This window comes from Cervus elaphus, chromosome 22, assembly GCF_910594005.1.
Source record: "Cervus elaphus chromosome 22, mCerEla1.1, whole genome shotgun sequence".
Taxonomy (NCBI): Eukaryota; Metazoa; Chordata; class Mammalia; order Artiodactyla; family Cervidae; genus Cervus; species Cervus elaphus.
Genome location: NC_057836.1, coordinates 45,624,774 through 45,650,525, shown reverse-complemented (window position 1 = coordinate 45,650,525; position 25,752 = coordinate 45,624,774). Strand labels below are relative to the sequence as shown.

The following is a 25,752-nucleotide window of genomic DNA, read 5'->3' as shown; positions in this document are numbered from 1 at the left end:
AGACGCCAGGGGGTGTTTCACCAGCAGGAGGCAGCAGGCACCCAGCTGGAGGGTGGGGCAAAGGGGGCCTCTATGCAAGCCAGCCAGACCCCAGAGGGCCACACAGGCACCCCCAGCCAGATGTCACCCCAGGGCATAGCAAACTGCAGGAAGGGAAAAGCCCCTGTTAAAAGGAAACAGCAGGGCTTCCCTGGAGGCTCAGTGGTAAAGAATTGCCTGCCAATGCAGGAGACACAGGTGCAATCCCTGATCCAGGAGGATCCCACATGCCCCGGAGTAACTAAGTCCATGCACCGCAACTATTGAGCCTGTGTTCTAGAGTCGGTTCAGTCCAGACGCTCAGTCATGTCTGACCCTTTGCGACCCCATGGGCTGCAGCACGGGAGGCTTCCCTGTCCATCACCAACTTGTTCTAGAGTCTGGGGGCCACAAATACTGAGCCCCTGCACCCTAGAGTCTGTGCTCCGCAACAAGAGAAGCCACCCAGTGAGAAGCCCACATACCACACCTAGAGAGTAGCCCCCTCTTGCTGCAACTAGAGAAAAGCTAGCAAAACAGTGAAGACCCAACACAGCCAAAAATAAGTAAATAAATAAATTTTTTTTTTAAAGGAAACAGTAGCCTCCAAATGGAGTCACTCAGGTTAAACCCACAATGGCAAAGCAAGACTTAGTACTTACCCTAACTGCAGCATCAACCCCCCAGGAATGGCACCTGTAATCAGTCAGCCTGGTTGGGTGATTCCGTTCCCTTCAAGAGGTGCCCTTTGCCTGAAACAATGCATTCTCTGCTAATAATTTCCTTTTTCTATCTCTTTCCACCTTGAGAAACCTTTCCTTTTCTACAGTTCAGCTCAGCTTCTATTTGCTAAGTGGGGCACTGTCCAATTTATGAATCGATGAATGAAGCCAATGTGATCCTTACATTTACTCAGTTTTTTTTTTAATGCCCCGATAGGAAATTGGGGCCTGAATTTGCCTGAATACTCACCCACAAATGACTTACTCTGAAACCTCACCCAATAGGGTTAAAAAGCCCATATTGAAACTGTGCCCCTTAGAGTTAATAGAAACTGGTGACTAAGAAATTCCTGAGCTTGCATTTGCAGAACAGCAGGTAAGAACAGCTTGTTAAAAACTCCCCCGCTTGTAACCCGCCTTCCCTGACCAGGCTCGCCTTAATTATTTTCTGACTTCTTAACCCCCCTATGCAGATAAGTCTGCATATGGGTCGTTGTAGTAATAGGCAGATCGGCTTAAGTTGTTTTCCAAGAACTTGCGATTGACTCTGGTCAGTTTCAAGCTGGCTAAGAGTATAGGGACCACCTACCCTAAAACTGGACCTGCTCAGGTGTCCAAAGAACAACATTTTGACATCAAACTACACCCTCAGATCACCCTAAGAGCTTCCACTTTTGAACACACACCCCCCAGAGAAGGATGTGACTCAGATACACATGCACAGAACCCTGATCACCTCACCTTTTCGTCTACCTCCCATCTCCCTGCTTATTCATCCCATAAATATCTCAAGCCCATTGTCTTCAGGCAGGCACATCTGAGATTCATTCTCCTGTCTCCTCACTTGGCTGCCTTGTGAGTAACTCTTTCTCTGCTGCAAACCCCATGGTTGTCAAGAAAATGTTGCCGAAAAGAGTGTGTTTCATATGCAAGAGACGGAGGTAACTTGAGGCCAGTTTTTTTCTTTTCAGCAAGTTGGAGGTGGTTAGGTGAGTTTAAGGAAATGAACTGATTCATGCTCATCTGGGTTATAGGGTGTGCTTTCTGTCTCACCAGAGAAGCAGGTTTCCTGCAGGTGACAGGTAACTGGCTCACCCAGCATCTCTTGGGGCTATGGTTTCATAAAAGTCATTGGAGCAAACACACCCCGCTGCCCCCAATCCAATGGCCGGCCAGTCCCTGAGGCTCGCAGGACTGAGGATAAGCCACACCTGGTGTGCTGCCGGGGGAAACAGCAGAGAGGCTCGGATGGCCTGGTGGCCCAGGATTGGTCAATTCCACCCCCAGGACAGCTTCAGGTCAGAGCCTCCTCAGGTGTGGGAGGCCAGGACTCCAGGGCTACAAAAGTCCCCACGGGTCCCAGCTCAGGGCCCTCCAGCCTCTCATTTCTGCTCACGGGCCCAGGAAAAGCAGTCAGTCCCCACCCTGCAGACTAAGCCCGCAAAGCAAAGCCCCCAGTGTGGCCTCGGGGGTGCTGGGGAGAGGGCCTGGGACCCCTGGACATATAAACGTGAACAAACCACACAGCCCTAGGTTCCAGCTTGTGTGTGACCACACACACACACACACAGACACAAATCTCAGCCCATGACTACCCAAAAGGCTGTTCCCACAGACACAGGGCCTAGAACTGGGGTTGTCATTTCTTAGCTATATAACCATGGGGCAAGCCACCCCACCCTCCTGAGGTCTCAGTTTCCCCATTTGTAAAATGGGAGGGAGCATCAGGACCACAGTCCCATGTCTCAAATCAAAGGGGTCAGAGCGTTTCAGTTTCCAATTTGGGGGATTTTGGAAAGGTGCAGATATTATACATTATGTAACACCCCTGAAGCCCTCTTGTAGAGTAAACCCTAAACCTGGGGTTTTGTTGTTTGTAATGCAAGAGCCTGACTTAATCTTTGATTGCTGAGGCATCCGCTTCGAAGATGGTGATATTGAATAAACACTTTGGTAGCCCCAGCACTCAATTAAAAAGCCAGCTGCCTTCCCCACGGAGGCCCTTGGTTTTAGAGCTCTTGGTTGATTTGAATCCCTGACCATTTGGGTCACTTGCTCCTGTGCCTTCAATTTCCCCTCTTATGTTTAAATTTACCAATAAACAGGGAGCCCTTGAAGACTCAGGGCCCCCATCTCTGACCCCAGTAAAAGCAGAACCCCAGGCTCTTCTGCTCTTTTCTCCATTCCCCTCTTAACCAACACCCTACCCCAGGTCTTGTAAGTAATAAACCTTTATTTAATTAATTAATTAAATTTTTTAATTTTATGTAATTTTACAGTCCATGGGATTGCGAAGAGTTGGACACAACTGAGCTACTAACACATAAGTCTTAAACCTTTATTTATTTTTTAGTTTTTTGATGGTTATTGCTGAAGGGCATTTTGTAAGCATGAGGACCCCAGGGGCAGTCCAAACACAACATGAGTTATTATAAACTGAGACCGGGGCTTCCCTGGTGGCTCAGTGGTAAAGAACCATGCAGGGACCCAGGGTTCAATCCCTGGTGGGAGGATCCCACATGCTGTGTGGCAGCTAAGCCCATGAGCCACAACTACAGAGCTGGTGCTCTAGAACCTGGGAGCTGCAACTACTGAAGCCCATGTGCCTGGAGCCTGTGTTCCTCAACAAGAGAAGCCACTGCAATGAGCCACTCATGTACCCCAGCTAGAGAGGAGCCCCCACTCGCCAAACTAGAGAAAAGCCCACACAGCAATGGAGACTCAGCACAGACAAAAACAATAAATAAATACTGCTTTATATATGTGTGTGTGTGTGTGTGTGTGTGTGTGTATACCCTGAGATCAGCTCCCAAACACCCGCCTTGTTCAAACACTAGGTATATTTCCGCAGGGAAGCTGAATATTTAAAGAGAAGGTGGATACATCAAAACTATAAATTTTTTCCAGCTCAGGTCAGGTTTTACCACCACATGAATTATGAAAAAACATTTCCGTTTTCCAGAGCTTTGCGTTTCACAGTCACAGAAGAGAGGTCTTCGACTTTGAGGTCAACCCCCTCCTCGGAGAGCAGATGAGGGCTCTCATGGCAGGACCATGAATGCATCTGTTAGGGGTTGGTTCCACGCTGGGCGTCGCCTCATTTGCTCCTGGGCTCCTCACGGTGGCTCTCTGCCACAAGGGCTGTTTTACTAAATACCCATTTCACAGACGGGGAATCAAGGCCAAGGGCAGTTGAGAAAGCGGCTCACACAGCTCCAGATGGTCTGCTTGACTTCAGAGTCCTTGCAGGACGTAAGCACCCTCACCCTGCTCTTGGAACAGCTGGGACCAGGAGAGGTGAGACCAGACCTGACTCAGATTCAGCTAGCTCCTTCATTACACATCTGTTAGAGAAAGAAGCAGAAAGGAAAGTAAAAGTGCAAGCCATTGCTCAATAAGCTGCGGGGGGGTTTCCCCCCCCACCCTCACCCCCCCCACCCAAGAGCTGCTTTGGCATTGACACTTCTGCGCCTGCCTCACTGAACTTGAATCCAGTTTTGCAATCAGAGCCTCGGGTCTTTCCATGATGAGCAAAACCAGCTGGAGACTCTGCACTGTGTGTTTGTCCTCCTGCAGCCTAGACGCTCACAGCCCCCCGTTGGATTTGAGGCCCCTGGAGGGGAGAAGAAGGAAGGCCCTTGGGACCTGAGGCCACGGTGAGTGCTTCATTGAGAGCAGGTGGGCCAGGAGACCCAGGAGGAGGGCTACTCTGGGGCCTCACTTCTAAAGGACGATGGGCCCAAGAGGTTGCCCCAGCAGTTGGTTTGGGAAAAAGAGTCACTGTCAGGAGCCCCCATCCCATTCAAATCCCCATCCGGCCAGCTCCTAGCGTGAGCTTGGGTCTGAAGTTCAGTTTCTTTACTTGGTAAATTGAGATAGAAATCTTTTCCTCAGAGGTCATTTGAAGTTTAAATAAAAACTTGATTAAGCATGTGATTAGACCAACCAAGCTGCATCTTCCCCTCCATTGGCTGGGGACCCCTGGATCCTAGACAGAGAGAGAGAGGGGGCCTGGACCCTAGATCATATGAGATATCATGGGCCAAGGCATTTCCCTAGCTGTTCTCTACAAGAGTGGTTTAGGGGTATCATCTTTATAGGAAAGGATGCCAGCTGAATTGTCTCAAAATTGCCACCTGCAGTGTTTCTTGGGTTGTATGCTTATTTAGGGAGTTTGAGGGGCAGGGGCTGGTGATAAAGATTAAGGGGATTATCTCAAAGCTGTGTTCCAGAGTATCCAACTTCTCTGACATCAATGGTATATATGAGGGAGTTGGTTTGAGGGGAAGGGACAGGATACAGCAGAGCTGAAGGCTCCCCAAACAACAAAGTCTCATACATATCAGCTCTCATATGAAGATAACTTCTCTAATCCTCGCCCATCATTTCCATCCCTCTCAAAACAACATCCTCTGACATCCCCCGAGAGAAGGTCAGTAGTGAGAGGATGGGACCCGGTAGGACCAAGGGCTCCCTACTGTCACTCTAGCTCTTCATCCAGTGGGGCTAAAAGGGAAAATGGGGAGCTTTCAGGAGCTGCTGGTAAGGCCTGGGGCTCCTGCAGGGTTTCTCAGCCTCAGCACCACTGACAGTTTGGACTGGACCACTCTTTGCCATGGGGGCCATCCTGTGCGCCGTAGGGCGTTTAGCAGCATCTCCAGCCTCCACCCACTAGGCACCAGGAGCAGTGTCCCCTGACGCCCACCGCTGAATGTCTATGAGCATCACCTACCCCCCGGGGAGAAAGCTCATCCCTGATGGAGATCCACGGCTCGAGGCCTGACTGGAATCACGTGGGGCTCCTCCACTTACCAAGTGCTTGACATTTGCTTTGTGGTGTATCTCTATCATTATTTATTTTGGGCTGTGCTGGATCTTCGTTGCTGCCAGAGCTTATCTCTAGCTGCGGCTAATGGGGGCTTCTCACTGCAGTGACTTCTCTTGTTGCGGAGCACAGACTCTAGGGCATGTGGGCTTCAGTAGTTGCAGTTAGCAGGCTCTAGAGCACAAGCTCAGTAGCTGTGGTGCATGCATGGCCTTAGTTGCTCCCTAGCAGGTGGGATCTTCCCCGATCAGGGATTGAACTAGTATTTACCGCATTGGCGGGCAGGTTCTTTACCACTCAGCCATCAGGGAAGCCCTCTCATTTTTTGAAGTTACTGAATGTTTTTAAAACCATGACAACATGAAAGAATTTCACAGACATTGTATTGAGCGAAAGAAACCAAACAACTGATGCCATTGACGTGAAATTCAAGACCAGGCAGACAAATTAAAGGTCATAGAAATCAGAACAGTGATCACCTGTGTGGTGGGGTGCATGTTGACTGGGTTGGCGTTAAGGAAACCTTCTGTCCTTTATCTCGATCTGGGCGGTGATGACTCGGATGTGTGACGTCAAACTTTATCAAGCTGAGGACTTATTCTATATAAACTCTCCTCAACATCTAATGTAAAAACAACAGTTTTCAAATATTTAGTCCTTTATGTCTTCTTACTATTCGGATTTCACATCATCTAAAATCCCTCCACACTTGAGTTTCTTTTTTGAAGTTTTAAAACTCTTTTTGTCCACACCGCATAGCAGGTGGGATCTTAGTTCCCCGACCAGGGATTGAACCTGTGTCCCGTGCATGGGAAGTGTGGACGGAACCTTAACCCCTGGACTGCCAGGGAAGTCCCCACACTTGGATTTCACGTGATTTCATGGACCCTGCAGTAAGCTTGTTTTCTGTGTCTCCACCCAGGAGATCCTTTGAGTCGTGGTGACAGCTCTCCTTTTCCCATGGACAAAAGGAGCATGGATTTGATGCCACAGAACCTGCTGGGCGGGCAGGCAGGGAAAGCCTGCAAGACTGGTGTCGGTTTGCAAAGGTAATCCAGAGCCCTGTGTCCCTGGGGAAAGGGCAACGTCTGCAGAAGTGCTTAGGCATTCTCACGACATGTGACAAACGTGTCCCAGGAGAACAGTTGTAAATGAGGCCTGCCTTCTCCCTGGTCTCCATTATGTATACGAAGCTATGTCCCTGGAAGAAAAATATTCCATGGTTTACACTACTTTGGAGCACAAGTCAAGTTCTTGTTAGGTACCTGACCCTGGGCAACGGGACTCCAAGGGCAGAAATTGCCCCCTTGGACCTCACCTCTGTGAGGTTAATGTATCACCAAAAAAGCCCTTTAACATTGCCTCATTCATGAATTTAAGCTCCAGCGTGTGTTCACCAGCAGACATAGCAACGCCAGCCTCGCACAGGCCATCAGCCAATGTCTCCTGAGGGAATTAGGTGAGCTACACATGTGTAACAGAATTAGATTGTAGTTCTCTCTGTGTCAGGAGGCATTGCTGCCTAACATAGGATGCAGGCATACTCAGTCATTCAGTCATGTCCGACTCTGCGACCTTATAGACTGTAGCCCACCAGGCTCCTCCGTCCATGGCAATCCACTCCAGTATTCTTGCCTGGAGAATCTCATGGACAGAGGAGCCTGGTGGGCTGCAGTCCACAGGATCCCAAAGAGTTGGACACAATTTAGTGACTAACAATTTCACGCCCCATCTGGGCTTCTGCTTCCACCACAGAAAAGTAAAGGAGGAAGCTTAGATCTTCCCCAGGGCTCCTTCCAGCTCTGATATCCTCCTGTGGGCCAGGGAATCCCTGTCCTCACCTGGCCTTCTCAGCTCGCCCTGAAGGAGTTGCACCCAGGGCGCTGAGCTTGAGGAGAGCACCCGGGGGAGCGGCTTTCTTCCTCACCCCCAGACTGCTCTCCCATGAAGGCCACATGAAGATCCCGGCAAAGATCCCTCAGTACTGCCTAAGGACACGGAGAGGATGGGGGAGGGGAAGGGGTCCTCTCGTCCCTGACTTCTTCCACGAAGAATCAATCTGCTTAAGAGAGCGAGGAAAGCCAGTCAAGTGCCAAGGAGAACACTCAGAACATCAGCGATCATTTATCTCAGCCCCTCAGGGTGCGACTCCTGAGAGAAACAAAGGTACAGCAGAGTAACCGAGTTCCAGGTCATCAAAGTGAAGGATGAACTCTACAGCATGGTGCCTCTTCCCGCCGACTCACCTCCGTGCAAAGGGCTCCCAACCTCCCGCCCAGCACCTGGTCTCCTCTTCCTCCTACGTTCCTCAGAGCTTTCCCTGTCCCCAGTTAGTCCCAGGTTCCTGATCTTGACTAGGATCTTAGCATCTCCCATTGCCCCACCTCAGTTATATCTTCTTAGCCTCTTTGAGCAAGGTTGAAAAAGTCCCCTGATGCTAATCCGTTTCCTCCATCTCTTTGGCCAAGGCTCCATTTCTCTCATTTCCCTCCAGATGCCCCTCTTACATATTTCTTCTCTGAAGCAAATTAGCAGCTCCTAATGATGCTCTGGGACTTTTCTTATTAATGGTTGGGTTAGAGGTAACAGAGATGCTAGGAAGATGCAAGGAGAATGTAGTCTGGACTGGCAAGAAGATCCAGAAACCACGTGGGCTTGGCTAAGAATTTGGCTTTCCCATCTGGGGGACTGGAAATATTTATTTCACTCATCCACAGGGATGCGGATGACATTCTTCCGGGTGACGATGTGAAGCCGCAAGATAGTGACCTGTCAGCTGAAGAAAGAATATTTTTGGAAGAGTTTCCCAACCTGAAAGGGGAGCTGGAAGTGGACATCTGGAAGCTCCAGGCCCTTGCAGACCGAATTGACACAACAAACAAAACACTCACCAAGACCAGTGTGGTGGCCAGTTCCATCACCGTGGTCTCCGGAGCCATGAGCATACTGGGCTTAGTCCTTGCTCCGGCGACAGCAGGGGGAAGCCTGGTGCTCTCCGCTGCAGGTAGAGTTTTGGGGACAGCAGGGGAGGTCATCAGTATCTTGACCAACGTTTTGGAACGTTTTCACAGTCAAGAAGCCCAAGCTCAGGTGGGTAGCCTAATGCCCTCCAGTGGCCAAAAGGCCAGGCAAGCTGGGGTAGACTACATCATGGCCGCTGGAAAGGTGATTCAGAATTGTAGAAACGCCATCGAGGGTGTTCAGAAGAGCATCCGTGCCTTTCAGATCACCAAGTCTCACCCACGCCTGGCCACTGCTGCCAAGCGCCTCCTGACCACTGGCCAGGTCTCAGCCCAAAGGAGCAGGCAGGTGCAAAGGGCCTTTGAAGGTACCACGCTGGTGATGAAAACCAAGGCTCGCTTGCTGGGCAGTGCGATGGCTGGCTTTTCCCTCAGCGTGGACTTGGCCTCCCTCCTTAAGGACTGGAAGCAGCTGAAGGAGGGAGCCAGAACAGAGCTTGCAGCAGAGCTAAGGGCCCGGGCTCGGGAGCTGGAAAGGCAGCTGACACAACTCACCCAGCGCTACGAGATCCTGCAGCAGACGGTGAGGTGTGGTCCCTCATGGGTGGCGCAGAGCGGGGGGAAAGCTTTAACTGGGCTTATGGGCACTGGGGTCTATGGTAAGGGTGATGAGGAAGCCAGTGTGTGTAGTTTGCCTGCCTATTCCCAAGGATGTGGGGTGTCTGGTGGCCCTGGAGGTCCAAACGGTATCAAGTACATCTTGATAGTGTTCTGGACAGACCTGTCATGCCTTCTGTTTTCCCATCAATGCTTCTTTTTGTTTTTTAACTTGTACTTTGTTTAGAAAAACAACTTTTTATTTTGTATTGGAGTATAGTTGATTAATTATGTAATAGATTCAGGTGGACAGCAAAGGGCCTCAGCCATACATACACATGTACCCGTTCTCCCCCAAATTCTGCTCCCATCCAAGTTGCTACGTAACATCCATCAGTGCTTCTTGACGTCCATGTACAGGGAAGAGGATCTTGCCAGCGGTACAGAAGAGGACACTGAATCCTGGGGAGCGTTAGGGATTGAAATGTATCCCCCTAACCTTTATACATCGGAGAAGGCAATGGCAGCCCACTCCAGTACTCTTGCCTGGAAAATCCCATGGACGGAGGAGCCTGGTAGGCTGCGGTCTATGGGGTCGCGAAGAGTCGGACACGACTGAGCGACTTCGCTTTCACTTTTCACTTTCATGCATTGGAGAAGGAAATGGCAACCCACTCCAGTGTTCTTTCCTGGAGAATCCCAGGGACAGAGGAGCCTGGTGGGCTTCTGTCTATGGGGTCGCACAGAGTCGGACACGACTGAAGCGACTTAGCAGCAGCAGCAGCAGCAGCAAGCTTTATACATAGAAGTGCTAAGCCCAAAGGTGACTTTTTGTCGCTGGGGTCTTTGAGGAAGGGTGACTGGGGTTGAATGAGGTTGTAGGACTGGGGCTGTAATCCTCGGGGACTGGTGTCCTTATAAGAGGAGGAGGGAACCCAGGGGGCTCTCTCTTTCTCTGCCTACACCGGCACAGAGGATAGGCCATGTGAAGAAAGGCCATGTCTACAAGCCAGGAGGAGTCCCCTCACCAGGAACCCAACCGACCAGCACCTGAATACAGGGCTTGCAGCCTCCACAACTATGAGGACATACATTTCTGCTGTTCAACCTCCCAGACTGCGGTGTTCATAAGAAGCTTATATAACTTGCCAAATGCTTGCAGCAACGTGGAAGGAGAGTCAGAATGACAGCCAGGGAGCCTGACCTAGGAGCCGGGGCCTGGATCTCCAGGCTGAGCTGCCCTGGTGGCTTCACTCTGGTGTTTTTGTGTTTGTTTGTTTGTTTTTTTTTCAGAACCTCTTGCAAGAAAAAAAGCCTATGAGCTCCTCTTCAGAGGGAACCATGGGGACCGTGCCTCTGCCACCAGTCAGGCGTGGGGAAGCCGGATCCCAGGTGACAGGGGAAGATGAAGGCAATTGAACTCGGGGTCTCTGAGTGGAATCAAAGGGAACCAGGGAGGGGGTGGGCAGGGTTGGCAGAAGAAATGCCTGGAGACTTACCAGCTGGCAGGCCCACGAGGGTCCCCAGGTCTCTGGCAGCTGGTGAGTGTCACACTGCCTGCTAGTGGGAGTCAGTTGGTCCCCCCTCTTCCTTCCCGCATGTAACTCACTCCCTGGACTCCAGCGTCTCCTCCCCTCACACTTACTCTCTTGCACTGTTGACGCCAGGCTCTATGTTAAGTGCTGACATCAGACACAAGGGCTCCTGGGATGGAGGGTATGTTGTGTTCTCTCTTGTGTATCAACTCAGGTCGGGTTGCCCTTCTCTGTCCTTCCCCTCCTCCACCTGGGCAGTAATTGCCAGAGAAGTTCCTGGAGGTTTGCACAAAAAAGGATGTCACTGGAACCTGCTCAACCAGATTTGCATGAGGAAGGGGCCCCTCTGTCCTCCTCACCAGGCACAAGCGCTTGGAGCTCCTCAGGACCTCAGAACCTGTAAGGACTCTTCTCAATTCCCAGTTCACCCATCTTACATCTTTTTTTTTTTTTTTCTTTTCTGTGTTTCAGCTGCTATTTTAGAAGTCGTGCATGGACATTCAGCACAACTTTTTAAAATTCAGGAAAGTAATAAGGGCAGAAAATAGTGCCCCAGTCAAGGCTGACAGCTGCTGGTTATTTTGGTGGAGAATTCTCTTCTGTGCTTTTCTTGCTTTGGGCGTTACTGCCTGCTGGAGACCCTTCTTCAAGGTTGCATTGTAAAATAGATTTTTCCTATAACCCACTGAGTTTTCTTTCTTTTTCATTCTCAATTCCCTCATTTGTCTGCAGAGCTATAACCTTCCATTTTGCTGTTTTCACTTAGGAATATTTTCTACCATTCCATGTTTCCCTGTGTTTTTATAGACATTGTTTTTTTTTGTTGTTGTTGTTACAAACTATTTTTTGACTGTACCTATAACTTTTTAATTAGATATATATTGGTCATTACTGTTAAGTGGCCAAAACCAATTTAAACAGACTTATACAAAAGAAGAGAATTTATTGGCTCATGAACTTTAAAACCTTAAGGGAACAGTGAGCTTCAGGTGTGAGTGTGTGGACCCAGGGGATTAAAGTGATGTCATCAGGCATCTGTCTTTCCATTTCTCAGACAGACTTCTGTCAGGTTCAGCCACCGTGGCCTCATCACCCCCAGATGTGCCTGCTGCCGGCTGGGGGCTCCCACGTGGAAAAGGGCAGGGCAAAGTCTAGGGACGCACTCTGATTGATCAGTGCTGGTGCTGGTTTCTAAGATGGGCAATGGGAACTCTCTTATGATCCAGGGTTTTTAAATAGTTGTCTCCCAGGCTGTGGTTCCTGCTTTTGTTGCTGTCATTCCCTTTTTATAAATTTTTCATGAGCCTAACAATAAGTAAATAGCTTTCACCCCCTTTTAATATTGTTCTGTAAGTGTGCATGAGCATTGTTCAAGTTCTGAATAAATATTATCAATAATAATACCTGCATAAAATACTGTATTCACAAAACTTGGGGTTTTGTTTGTTTTGTGGAAAGTTTGGAATAAAAGAAAAGAAAGAACCAGACAATGGAGACTGGAGATTCACCTCTGAGGCTTATTGGCCTGGTTGCATTTCTGAGTTTTGGTTTGTTGAGCAACGAAATAAGCCATCACCTGAATAAAATCCAGGACTCCATCTGGGTGCAGATATGCAGCATCCATCTGGAAGAAAACACCTTGAAATAAGCTTGAATCCTTACTAGCGCTCCCAGTCAGCATGCAGGGAGGATGGAGGGGTGGGGGGGAGGCAGGGAAAGGGAGAGGTTCTCTGGTTCCTCCACTGGGGCAGAAGCTTCTGGAAAGAAGACTTTCCTCTTCTCCCCCCGCCCATTTCTGCATCCCTTCCTTCCTTCCTCATAGCCCAAGCAGCTTCTGTGCCGTCTTCCTCCCTGAAATGCCTTCAGCAGGCAGCACCCCTGCTCCACACACACTTCCCTATAGGGTCTACATCCCAGAAACACACTCATCTACATCACCTGGAATTCTGGTGAACAGATGCCTTCCCCTCATCTTATCTCCCCACTGGTTACATCTTTGTCCTTTTGGCCAAGAGAAGCCCATCTACTCCTCCTGTTACTTAGGGCAACCCCCACCCCCACCCCCACTGTCCTCTCCCTTCTGGATCGAGTGGGGTTCTTCATGGATGCCCCGGAGGTGGCACACAGCCCTCCATCACAGTCAGGAGTTCTGAGACACCTCTCAGTCCTGAGGCATTCTCTGTAAGATGAGGAAGGTGCAGTTACACAACCCAGTGAGAGCGGAGCCATCAGATACCAGATGTCCCTTGGATACCTACCCCTCTCCTCAGGGTCCTCTGCCTGCCTCTTGTCTGTAGAAAAACTTTAGCCTCCTACGCCTTTCCTGAGTTCCAAAGAATAAATTAGAGAAGTGAGAAAATGCAGAAAGACAGGAAATCAGTCAAGCAAGATAAAATAATAACAGTCTAGCCCACTAAACAAAGTCAAGAACCTTTAGTTCTCCCTCCAGGGCTATGGAGAATACTCTGAGCTCTGAGTCCTGAGTTGTTTTGCAGATACTGAAACCCCCACCAGGGAGAGGAAGTTAACTGTTTGCTGCCTGCAAGCACATGGATCCCAGGCTGGTCGGAACCAGATGGTTGACGATGTTGACAGTTGATTACCTTACCACCCGCCAATCAGAAGACTGTCCACGAGCTGGTCATGCACCCCACAATCCCCCTCCCTCATCCTGTCTTTAAAAACCTTACTCTGAAAGCCATGGAGGAGTTGGGGTCTTTGAGCACTAGCTTCCTGGACTCCTTGCTTGGAGCCCTGCAATACATGCTTAACTTTCCTTGGTGTCTGTACATTGTCTTTATTGCCTGCAGGTGAGTGGACCCAAGTTTGGTTCCTTCCATTACTTCCTAACCTTCTTTTAGAAAGATTAAAAGAGGGCCTTCCTTGGGGGTCCAGTGATTGAGAATCCACCTGCCAATCCAGGGGACTCAGGTTTGATCCCTGGTTGGGGAACTAAGATCCCGTATGCCACAAGGTGATTAAACCAGCATGCTGCAAATAGAGAGAGCCCTTGAGTTTCAACTAGAGAAGCTTGAATTCTATAATAAAGACCTGGCACAGAGAAGACATATAAAAATTTAAAAATTAAAAGAAATAAAAATCTTTTAAAGCTCAGAAGAATCAAAGACCAAAATAAAATTCTCTTCTAGAGTCCAATGCAATTTTTCAAATCAAGAAAGCATCCTCCCCAATGTCTTATTTTGACCAATTTCAGCTAATCGCATTCTTCTAGTATAGTTTTTAAATTTAGGAGTAATTTCAAACATATAGAAGTGTTCAAGAGTAGTGTAAAGAACTCCTGATTCATGACCATTATTTGCCCCTGTGCCAGTTTTCAATGTATTGCCTCTCTGCTCCAAATCCACCCTTGAGTGCACAGCCTGTGAGCGCAAAACTGGACCCTCTTGATGGTTCTCTGTTGCCAGTTGGCTCCGTGTTAAGCTTTGTCAGTACAGGGTGCACCAGAGGGGAAGGGGTGTGGGCTCATGTCCTTGTCCCTATGGGGCTCAGTCATCAGGTGGACTAGTGAATTTAAGATCAGCCCCAAGGCAACTTTCTGTGGGTTCCATGGATGCAACTTCTCACCTGAGGCTTCCCTTGAAGATGGCTTCTGCCCATTTGGATTGAGAAGGTCAACAGCAGCCCCCCACCTTGTAGTGTTTGTCTGCCCCTCAAACAGCAAACATAAGATGCCTAGTCAAGTTTCATATCCATTTTTCTATGGGACTGTTTGTCATTTTTTTTAGTGGACTTGTTGGAGTTCTTTAAATTTTCTGGATATGGGTCTTTTGAGGATCAGGGGACCATGCAGTAATGAAGATGGAAGCAGAGGCTGGAAATGGGGGTCAAGTCAAGCAGACCATAGGAGCCGCAGTAAAAAGCCTGGACTTGGACTTGAAAGCCAGGGGCATCCTGAGAAGGGTTTCTTGTCACTGAGTTTCTTGCCTAGTTTGGTCTAGGACTGGGGGCAGTGGTGCTTCCTGGGAGTTTGATTAGAAACGCAGAATTTCAGCCATCTGAAACCTAGTCAGCCATTGGACAAGACCCCAGGGGACTTGTATGCACGTTATGAGAAATGCTGCCCCATGAAGAAGCCTCAGCATCTCTGGAGCATCCCGTCTCTGTGGCCAAAAAGGAGGAAGTGGGCAGAGTTGTCCTCAGACATGGTTTCTGGTCCAAGGTAAATGCCCTCATTCCTGTGAGCTGTTGACTAGCTGAGCCCTTTTCCTGACTAGAGGGCTGAAGTATGGTGATGAGCAGCTACTCAGTTCCCGAGAGCTTTGTCCGCTGCCCAGGCAGCACTGCGGACGGCAGTCAGCTGTGGCCCAGACCCTGGGAAACCCAGCTCAAAGCTGCCTCATCTCATCTGCCTCGCTTTCCAATGTGAGAGACGTGACTTCAAGTTGTGGGGACCCAGCATAGAAGCAAAAAGTGGGCCAACCTGTGTCCACATGCTGCACATACCAGGAGAGACGTTAGGTGAGCATATTTCCCTTTTTTTTTTTTCATTTATTAGTTGGAGGCTAATTACTTTACAATATTGTAGTGGTTTTTGCCATACATTGACATGAATCAGCCATGGATTTACATGTGTTCCCCATCCCGATCCCCCCTCCCACCTCCCTCCCCATCCCATCCCTCTGGGTTTCCCAGTGCACCAGCCCTGAGCACTTGTCTCATGCATCCATCCAACCTGGGCTGACGATCTGTTTCACACTTGATAATATACATGTTTCAATGCTATTCTCTCAGATCATCCCATCCTCGCCTTCTCCCACAGAGTCTAAAAGTCTGTTCTATACATCTGCCCTGTCTCTTTTTCTGCCCTGCATATAGGGTTATTGTTACCATCTTTTTAAATTACATATATATGCATTAGTATACTGTATTGGTCTTTATCTTTCTAGCTTACTTCACTCTGTGTAATGGGCTCCAGTTTCATACGTCTCATTAGAACTGATTCAAATGTATTCTTTTTAATGGCTGAGTAATATTCCATTGTGTATATGTACCACAGCTTTCTTATCCATTCGTCTGCTGATGGGCATCTAGGTTGCTTCCATGTCCTGGCTATTATAAACAGTGCTGCAATGAACATTGGGGTGCATGTGTCTCTTTCAGATCTGGTTTCCTCAGTGTGTATGCCCAGGAGTGGGATTGCTGGGTCATATGGCAGTTCTATTTCCAGTTTTTTAAGGAATCTCCACACTGTTCTCCATAGTGGCTGTACTAGTTTGCATTCCCACCAACAGTGTGAGAGGGTTCCCTTTTCTCCACACCCTCTCCAGCATTTATTGCTTGTAGACTTTTGGATAGCAGCCATTCTGACTGGCGTGTAGTGGTACCTAATTGTGGTTTTGATTTGCATTTCTCTGATAATGAGGGATGTTGAGCATCTTTTCATGTGTTTGTTAGCCATCTGTATTTCTTCTTTGGAGAAATGTCTGTTTAGTTCTTTGGCCCATTTTTTGATTGGGTCATTTATTTTTCTGGAATTGAGCTGCAGGAGTTGCTTGTATATTTTTGAGATTAATCCTTTGTCTGTTTCTTCATTTGCTATTATTTTCTCCCATTCTGAAGGCTGTCTTTTCACCTTGCTTATAGTTTCCTTTGTTGGAGCACACTTCCTACTGAGCTGGCCTTCCTTTGGCTATAAGATGCAAGGAACATAAATGCACTGACCTTATGTGTTGTGTGGAGCAATGTAGGAGAAAACGAATGTAAAGTCCTTTATTAAATAATACACCCTTCAAAATACTCGTTTGTACAATGGCTGTCGTGGGTGTTGGAAGCAAAAGAGATTTGTGTCTTCTCTCTTGCTTATCTGAAGTGTTGGCATCTTTTATAAAAAAACAGGTGAAAGGTAAATGGGTTCTGAACACAAAGCTGAAAAGATGCATCCTTTGTCAGTTTCCAGATGATTTCTGAGTAGACCTAAGCTATCGTGAGTCAAACATGTTTTCTTCTAGAATCCTGAGAACTAATAGCATACCAAAAATTATCCTGGAAAATGAGAATTACAGAATTGTCCCACGCACACCCACTTGCAGAACCTCTGAAGATTTCTATGTGCTCCGTTTCTGTAGCTGCTGCTCGGTTGTTCTTGTTCTGGGGGTTATTATGGAAAGATTTTTTTTTTTTTTGCATTTATCTTTAGATGGGGCTTTCCCAGTGGCTCAGATGGTTAAGAATCTGCCTGCAATGAGGGAGACCTGGGTTCGATCCCTAGGTCCGGAAGATCCACTGGAGAAAGAAATGGCAACCCACTCCAGTATTCTTGCCTGGAGATTTTCACAGAGGAGGGCTACAGTCCATGAGGTTGCAAAGAGTTAGACACAACTGAGTGACTAACAACACCATATCTTTACATATTTGTTCTGTTCACACTTCTCGGGTTTCTTCCTCAGGGATTCCAAAGAGCATACGTTGGAGTTTTGCCTTTGTTTCATATATTTTTGCCAAATCTTTTCAGCATTTCATTTTCACTTCATTTTGCTCAGTATTCTCATCTCTGTCTTTCGTGTGGCTTTTTTTTTTTTTTTTAAGTAGTGTCTCTTTCCCCTTGTATGAATCCCAATAAGCATTTGGTTCTGTGACAGATTTATTTTTCTTTTCTTTTTTTGAGGGGTTGCATCAAGAGTCATGTGGGATTGTAGTTCTCAGACCAGGGATCTAATCCGGGGCCCCTGCAGTGGAATTGCAGAATTTTAACCACTGGGTCATGGGGGAAATCTCTTATTTTACTCTTCCTAAGTTCTATCAGTCGCCAGTGAATTTCCTCCAGCTGTCTGGCCATGCCTTCCCTCAGCCTGCAGATCTCTGTTTACAACCTTGTATTGTAGAGGAAATTGCTTCAGTAATTTTTTTTTTTTGCTTCAGTAATTAAAAAAAAATTAATTGCAAAATAATTGTTCACAATTTTAATCAGCTTTTAGCTTCACTTTTCTGGTGAGGATTCTTTATCTGTCATCTGTTTTTGTAGTTGCTGTTTACTATCTTCCTTTTTATCATTAATTTTTTTATTGTGATAAAATATATAATACCACATAAAACTGATCATTTCATCAGTGGCATTAAGCAAATTTATAGGGTTTTACAATCATCACCACCATCTATCTTCAGAATTTTTTCATCTTCTCAAATGGAAACTCTGCTCCCAGTAAACACTAGCTTCCCATTCTTCCTGCCCCTCGGCCCCTAGTAACCAACCATCCTTTAATTTTATCTTTTTTTTTTAAATTGCATTGTGTAACTTGCGTCGTCTTAGTTCCCTGTCAAGGGATCAAACCCAGGCCCCCTGCAGTGGAAGTACAGAGTCTTAACCACTGGACCACCAGGGAAGTCTCCAAATTGGACTATCCTAGGTGCCTCAGATAAATGGAATCATACAGTATTTGGCTTTTGAAAGTGAAAATGCAAGTGTTAGTCATATCTCTTTGCAACCCCATGGACTGTAGCCCACCAGGCTCCTCCGTCTATGGGATTTTCCAGGCAAGAATACTGGAGTGGGTTGCCATTCCCTTCTCCAGGGAATCTTCCTGACCCAGGGATTGAACCTGGGTCTCCTGCATGGCAGGTAGATTCTTTACCATCTGAACCACCGGGGATTTGTGACTGGCTTATTTCAATCAGTTTTGTTAAAATAACTTTCTAGGCTCAAGATGCTTCTGCCTAGCGTGCCATGTCAGTGAACCTAAACTTGGACAATTTCCCTGTGTCTGTAAATGGTCTGCTGACCAGAAACACAGTGTATCCAGTCGGCCAAACCCCAAACACCAAGCCATTCTGGGCCTTCTCATCCCAAACAAGGTTGATTATATGGCCCCAGCCAATCAGATAGTTTGCTTTTCTCGTCCTTGTTCTTGATTCTATAAAAGTTTCTTGCCTCCCACCCTGTTTTACACTCCTCTAAAAGGACACTGTCTGCTTCATGAAGTATTAAAGCTTATTTGTATCACCTAAAGTTTTTTCACTAATAATTTTTAAACTGTATCAATACAATGTCCTCAGTGTTCATCCATGTAGTTGTCTTGTCAGAAAATCACTTCTTCTTATGTCTGAATAATATTTCATGCTATGGATACACCACTTTTTATTCAGCCATTCATCCATTAACAGACATTTGGATTGTTTCTACCTGTTAGCTATTGTGAATAGTGCTAATATGAATATGTATATACAAATATGTGTTCTAGACCAGTACTTTCAATTCTTTTGGATATATACCCAGAAGTGGAATTTTGGGATCATATGGTCATTATAATTTTAATTTTTCAAGTCACTGATGTTCCGTTAGCAGTGGCTGCACCATTTTATATTCCTGCCAGCAACGCACAAGTGTTCCAGTTTCTTCACAGTCTTGACAATACTTGTTGTCCTCCGGAATTTTTGCTTTTTGTTTTCATTTTTCTGCCTCATATTGTGGGTATGCGATGGTATCTCATTGTGGTTTTACTTGGCCTTAATGGTTAGTGATGTTGAGCATCTTTTCATGTGCTTGTTGGCCGTTTGTATATCTTCTTTTCATCTATTTATTTTTTTTGGTTTTGCTGGGTCTTCGTGGCTGCTTGTGGGCTTTCTCTAGTTACGGTGAGCTGGGGCTACTCTCTATAGTCGCGATGTGTGGACTTACTGCAGTGGCTTCTCTTGTCGAAGAGCACAGGTTCTAGGGCACGAGGACTTCAGTAATCATGGCTCACAGGTTTAGTTGGCCCGTGGCGTGTGGGCCCTTCCCGGAGCAGGGATGGAACTTCTGTCCCTGCATTGGCAGGTGGATTCTTAATCACTGGACCGCCAGGGAAGTTCTATATATCTTCTTTTGAGAAATGTCTAAGTCCTTTGCCCATTTTTTAATTCGATTGGTTGTTTTTTGTTGTTCTTGGGTTAGTATTTCTGTGTAGACTTTGTGTTGGTTGCTTTTTTTCATGAGCCAGCTTTTTGTGAGACATCCAAATAGAGAAGAAGCCTGGGCTGTGTTCTTTCCAAGCTAGGACCTTCTACATTTCTGATCTGAAAGTGTTAATTGTTCAGTCGTGTCTGACTCTTTGCCACGCCATGAACTGTAGCCTGCCAGGCTCCTCTGTCCATGGAATTCTCCAGGGAAAAATACTGGAGCGGGTTGCCATTCCCTTCTTCAGGGGATTGAACCAACCCAGGGGTCAAACTTGGGTCTCCTGCATTGCAGGCAGATTCGTTAACATCTGAGCCACCAGGAAAGCCCATATTTCTGATCTAGGACCTTCTATTAACACCTTCTACTTTCTATTTCTCCTCAGGCAATGGAATTGGCCAGTTTTCAGACTGTTCACGATGCAGATTCTTCTTCTCCTTCCTGTCTTGAGGACAAACTGCTTCTCTCTTGCTATGTCTCCTCACTTAGTCATTTTTAAAAATTAATTGGAGGATAATTGCTTTGCAGTGTTGTCTTGATTTCTGCCATACACCAATGTGAATCGGTTGTAAGTATCTTGAGTGCTTCTTGGGACCAATTCAGATTTACTGAAAACCTTATTCTTACTATTTTTTTTTAAAGGGATTTTTTTTTTGTAGTTTTGTACTTTGGGAATGCCCTCCCCTTGAAAAGGCACAGTTTTTCCTGAAATCTTCAATCGTCTGCAATATGCAATTTTTTTTCTGCAATCTTCAATTAACGGCATCTTCTCCCCTTTCTTCTCAAAGCCCTGTTCCTTCCCATTGCTTTTGGCATCCTTCTAATCTATTTTACCTAGTTTCCCTATTTTCTAATAGATGGTGCCTGTATCCTTTCTTTGCTGCTTTGGATAATTGCCAAGAAAAGAGATACCGATAGCTTGATCCATTCTTCTTTACACAGAAGAAGTTTCTGAGCCTTATGTCAAAGTGGAGATAGGAAAGACTTGACATCAGAGGAAATACCCTTCCTCCTACTTTTCCTGCTTCTTGGGCAACTTCCTCTGAGTCTTTAAAGGGTTCCTTTCATTCCTTATTTCCCTCCCTAGTGTTTCATCCCAAGTTTTTTCCCTCACAGTTATGAACTCCCAGGCCTGAGTCACTGGGTCTCAGCACTATAGGAAGTCACCACCTCTCTGAATGACTGTGAAGTCTGTTTTCTCTTCCCTGGGGTGAAGCCACATCTCTGGCCCAGGACCCACTGTCATTTGTAGAAAGAGAAGCACCCAGGAACCTCAGAGGCCCCCTGACTGCAGCCCCGACTGGACTCCACTCAGGAAACCCTCTCCTTTTCCTGGCACATTCTTTTCACCACAGTGCACTGTCTCGACCAACAGCGGATGACACTGGGAATTGGGGAGTGAGCGGGCCCTCAGTGTGGGTGATCTGAACTCCTCAAGTGAAGGTGAGGGTCTGACGTCCCGCTTCTGCCCTATTTCCCTGAGGCCCAGCTCCCACTCCTCCTACAGTTACTGACATCTATCTCATCCTGTGTCCCTTAGCTTCAGGGACCGTATTTTACAAACTCTGAATCAGAAGGTATATTCAGAGCAGGATACAACATCTGTGTTACCCTCTCTGGCCCCTGCCACTCTCGGCTGGCAGGCTTCTGTGGTCAATTTGGGGGTCCTCTCCTGGTTGTGCAATCAGGACCCCCAAGAAGTGCTTGAACTTGGCCTTGGTCGAGCCACGCTTCCTTACTCGGTGGTCCTTGACAGAGGTATTAGCAGAAGGACATTGGTGGCGGGAAGGCAGAAAGCACATCCTCTTCTTCTGGTTTGTACCTGAACTTCCAGAGCAGAGTCTCTGGCAAAATGGATTTAGTGATGAGGCTTTCAGTCCAAGAGAGCCTCTCCTTTGCTTTAAATCCAAACCCAGGTCTCAGGAGCATGCTGGCCTCCAGCTAGTGAACAGATATGGGAGGGAGGAGAGACAGGGCGCGAGGCAGAGGAGCTCAGCCAGGGACCACACCCTGGTTGAGGATGGAGGAGGAAGCAGAGAGAGCTAGCGTTCTGAGCATTTGTGAGCGGGTCTTGAATAGAGTGGCCGTAGTTGGGGCTAGATGTGGCCCCTTGGTGTCAGGGAATCTAAGCCAGAGGACTACCATGCTGTCCTTGGGGGAACTGAGGAAAAGCAAGCTTCTTCCCAGGTAGTGGGGTATTCTGAGCTTTCCCAGCAGAAGATACACTGCAACTGCAGAAATGTGATGGAATACAGAATAGGATGACTCCTGAAACCAGCTGGGAAAGTGATGAAACATGGTCAGGGTTCCATCTCATCTCTAATCCTATATGTCGATCACAAACCTCTCAGAGTGTTTACTAAAACAGGGAAGGAAACAGCCTGGCCCATCTCCTGGAGACCAGAACCCCACCCCCACCATTTGACTTGACTCTGCCTTTTCTCTGCCTTAGTCCTGTTCACTCCCTCATCACCCCTTCCCCAAAATGAAGCAGAGTTCTCTCCCCAAGGCCTCTTCTAGGCCAGGACAGGGGAGACTGTCAACCATGGCAGTACTGTGAACTATGAGCCCTTATTGTAACGTGTCCCAGTAGCTGTCATTCACCAGAGGAGGAGATGGTTGGATGGCATCACTGACTCAACGGACATGAGTTTGAACAAACTCCTGGAGATAGTGGAGGACAGGGAGGCCTGGCTGCTGCGGCCCATGGGGTCACAAAGAGGGAGACATGACTTAGCGACTGAACACCACCACCACCAGGAACATGTAGATAAGAAAGCAGAGAGGACTTCTTTGGTAGTCCCGTGGTTAAGAATCTGCCTGCCAATGCAGGGGATGCGGTTTTGATCCCTGGTTGGGGAACTAAGATCCCGCTTGCCACCAGGCAACTAAGCCTATGTGCTGCAGTTACTGAGCGCTCACTAGTGCTCTGTAACTAGAAATCCCAGTGCAGTCAAAATTTAAACAAACAAACAAGGAAACAGAGCCATTTCTATCTTCCAAAAGCTGTTCTGGGCAGCATGCTAAACCACTCACTATATCAGCTGAAACCTACTCACCATGTGCATTTGTGAAGCATATAAAAACCAAAGAAATAAAAAGCAGGATTCTTAAAATAGACTGACCTGAATCAAAGTGGAAGAATTATGACCATTAGTTCAGTTCAGTTCAGTCGCTCAGTCGTGTCTGACTCCTTGCGACCCCATGAACCGCAGCACGCCAGGCCTCTCTGTCCATCACCAACTTCCGGAGTCTACCCAAACCCATGTCCATTGAGTCAGTGATGCCATCCAACCATCTCATCCTCTGTAATCCCCTTCTCCTCCTGCCCTCAATCTTTCCCAGTGTCAGGGTCTTTTCAAATAAGTCAGTTCTTCATATCAGGTGGCCAAAGTATCGGAGTTTCAGCTTCAACATCAGTCCTTCCAGTGACTATTCAGGACTGATCTCCTTTAGGATGGACTGGTTGGATCTCCTTGCAGTCCAAGAGACTCTCAAGAGTCTTCTCCAACACCACAGTTCAAAAGCATCAATTCTTCTGCACTCAGCTTTCTTTATAGTCCAACTCTCACATCCATACATGACCACTGGAAAAACCATTTTTTTAATGACCATAAGTAATAATAATTAATATTAATAGCACTAATAAGTAAAGGGTATCAATTTGGGTGAAAATCGGATTGGAATAATTTTCTGCCTACAAGAGATATCCTGAAATAAAATGCCACAAAAGTCTAAACTAATAGTTAGGAAAACTTATCACAATATAAACTTTTAAAAAGATGACAATATTAATATTTAACAACAATTTATCCAAACTTTATTTGTCTTACTAGGTGCTCAGTTGTGTTCCTTGCACTAAATACCTTTTATCCAAGTTGGAGATTTTATAGCGATAAAAGAATGAGTCATACAGATGTCACATTACTGTTTTTACTTTACTGGTTTTTATAACGAAAGCAGGACATGATTCTTGAGTGAAAGTCACTGGTGTGGGTCCCCCTCCCCCCAACCTCAACACCTCTCTCCCAAGCTGAGGCTGCTCAGCTGTATCTCCTTCCAGAATTTTCCCTTCGTCCTATACCACACATTTAATACTTAAAAATAATGGAGATTATATTCAACTTTTTTCTTTCCTTAATATATTCTGGGTCTTTTTCCAGGTCACTTTATGTAGATTTGCCTTGCTCTTTCTGTGTCTGTGTAAGCCTTTATTATTATTATTTTAAAGAATATATTTATTTGGCTATGCCGAGCCTTAGTTGCAGCACCTGGGATCTTCAGTCTTCCTTTTGGTATACAGGGTCTAGTTCCCTGACCAGGGATAGAACCCAGGCTGTCTGCATGGGGAGAGTGGAACCTTAGCCACTGGACCACCAGGGAAGTCCCAAGCCTTTGTTTTATATTGTTGTCTTTTAATGTAAACGGTTCCCCTGCATGCACATTTCAGATTGCTTCTATTTCTTTTTACCACTTCAAGAAACTGGTGGACATCCTTATATGTGTTTCTCTGTGTACATGCCATTGCAGGATGAATTTCTAGAGGGAGGGTGTTGACTTTCAGGCATATGTACTTTTTATGCTGTGATCACCGTTCCAGAAATTACATCATTTTATGTTCCCATGAGTGTTTAAGAGGGGACACTCTGCTCTTTCTTGCTCAGCAACATAAGTCGCTTTCATTCTTTTTACTTTTGCCAAAGTGATCAAGAAAACGGGGTCTTGCTGAGGTCTAAATTGCATTTTTGGGCAGACTAATGATGTTAAGTATCTTTTCATATATTTATCAGTCATTGTATTTCTTTGGTAAAACACCTTTTCTATGGGCATGAGAAATACCTTTTTACAGAAAATGAGAACCAAGTGCAGTTTGAAATGTCAAGGGTTTTGTTATTACTTCTTAAGTTTTTAAAAAAGAACAGGCGTGGAGACAGGCTGGGAGAGCCAGGCTTCAGGAGTGGGAAGGAGAAGTGGAGTCACGTGTATGAATCACACCAAAATCATAAAAAATAAAAAGTGTCCCATGAAGATGTGGTGAACCTAACTAAGCGAGTCTGTAAGTTTTTATAAGCTTTCAGAAAATAAGCAGTTTTCATGTTAGGAAAATTGTCCCAGAAATAGAAAACATAATATGCTATTGAGTTCATTTTTATGAAGCAAATATAACAGTAATAATAAACCTTGATTACCAAGAAAGACAACTTATTATCATTTGTTGCTCTAAGATGAACATATTGAACACACTGCTAGAAAATAAAATCTATAACAAAATTCTGATGCAAAATTCTGCAGTAACAAAGTTGAGGTTTTCATGAACTATAAGGAAAATTTGATATATGGAAATTTATGCACTAATATACTATATTCATGGGCTAAATAGGAAAGGAAAATTATGGTCATCTCATTGGAGTCTGAAAATTCAGCACCTAATCCTAATACAAATATTTAAATCTAGGAATAAAATATACTGCCTTTTCACAAAGAAAAGTAGTTTTTGTAAACCAGCTGTCAACAATACTGGAGTCAATTTCATAAAATTAAATAATTTAGGAATCAAGCTAATCCAATAAGGTATGGAACCAAAATAAGAAAAATAAATATTAAAAAATAGAAAAGAAAACCAGTATTAGGTATTCATGGAATATTCATTTCATAGTTATTATAATTAGTAAAAATTCAGCAAAGCACAAGGGAAGTATTTAAAATGAATAATATTTCTATAGAGTAACAAAACAAGTTAGAAAACACAACATTATAAGATATTATTCATAGTAGCCTCAAAACAATTCAAAGTACCAAGGAAATAATGTTAGCACAAATGCAAAGAAGCAACAAATCTTAAATGAAAAATTTAAACGAGAAGCCCTGGGGAGGCCATACCAAGAGACTATTATTAATCACACTATATACAGAAATTAAAAGATGCTTGCTCCTTGGAAGAAAAGCTATGACCAACCTAGACAGTATATTAAAAAGCAGAGACATTACTTTGGTGACAAAGGCCCATCTAGTCAAAGCTATGGTTTTTCCAGTAGTCATATATGGATGTGAGAGTTGGGACCATAAAGAAAGCTGAGTGCCAAAGAATTGATGCTTTTGAACTATGGTGTTGGAGAAGACTCTTGAGAGTCCCTTGGACTACAAGATCAAACCAGTCAATCTTAAAGGAAATAAGTCCTGAATATTCATTGGAAGGACTGATGCT

At 46.0% G+C, this 25,752-nt stretch overlaps 1 protein-coding gene across 4 annotated transcripts; it reads left to right on the top strand.

The window, feature by feature from the left end:
* The first annotated feature begins 4,239 nt into the window (after window positions 1–4,239).
* On the top strand, window positions 4,240–13,305 carry LOC122680761 (apolipoprotein L6-like). 4 transcript variants are annotated; one of them, XM_043882433.1, is made up of 6 exons: window positions 4,240–4,396; window positions 6,488–6,614; window positions 8,283–9,108; window positions 10,416–10,514; window positions 10,872–11,056; window positions 13,153–13,305. In XM_043882433.1, the coding sequence occupies exons 2-6, from the start codon at window positions 6,526–6,528 to the stop codon at window positions 13,157–13,159; spliced, it is 1,206 nt and encodes a 401-aa protein (XP_043738368.1). In that variant the 5' UTR covers window positions 4,240–4,396; window positions 6,488–6,525; the 3' UTR covers window positions 13,160–13,305. The 4 variants fall into 4 exon arrangements, 2 of the variants coding, with proteins under 2 accessions (XP_043738368.1, XP_043738369.1); XR_006336777.1 differs by lacking the exons at window positions 10,872–11,056; window positions 13,153–13,305 and adding an exon at window positions 11,129–12,037 and having other exon boundaries at window positions 4,243–4,396; window positions 8,283–9,113; XR_006336778.1 differs by lacking the exon at window positions 13,153–13,305 and having other exon boundaries at window positions 4,243–4,396; window positions 8,283–9,113; window positions 10,872–11,012.
* The last annotated feature ends 12,447 nt before the right edge of the window (window positions 13,306–25,752 follow it).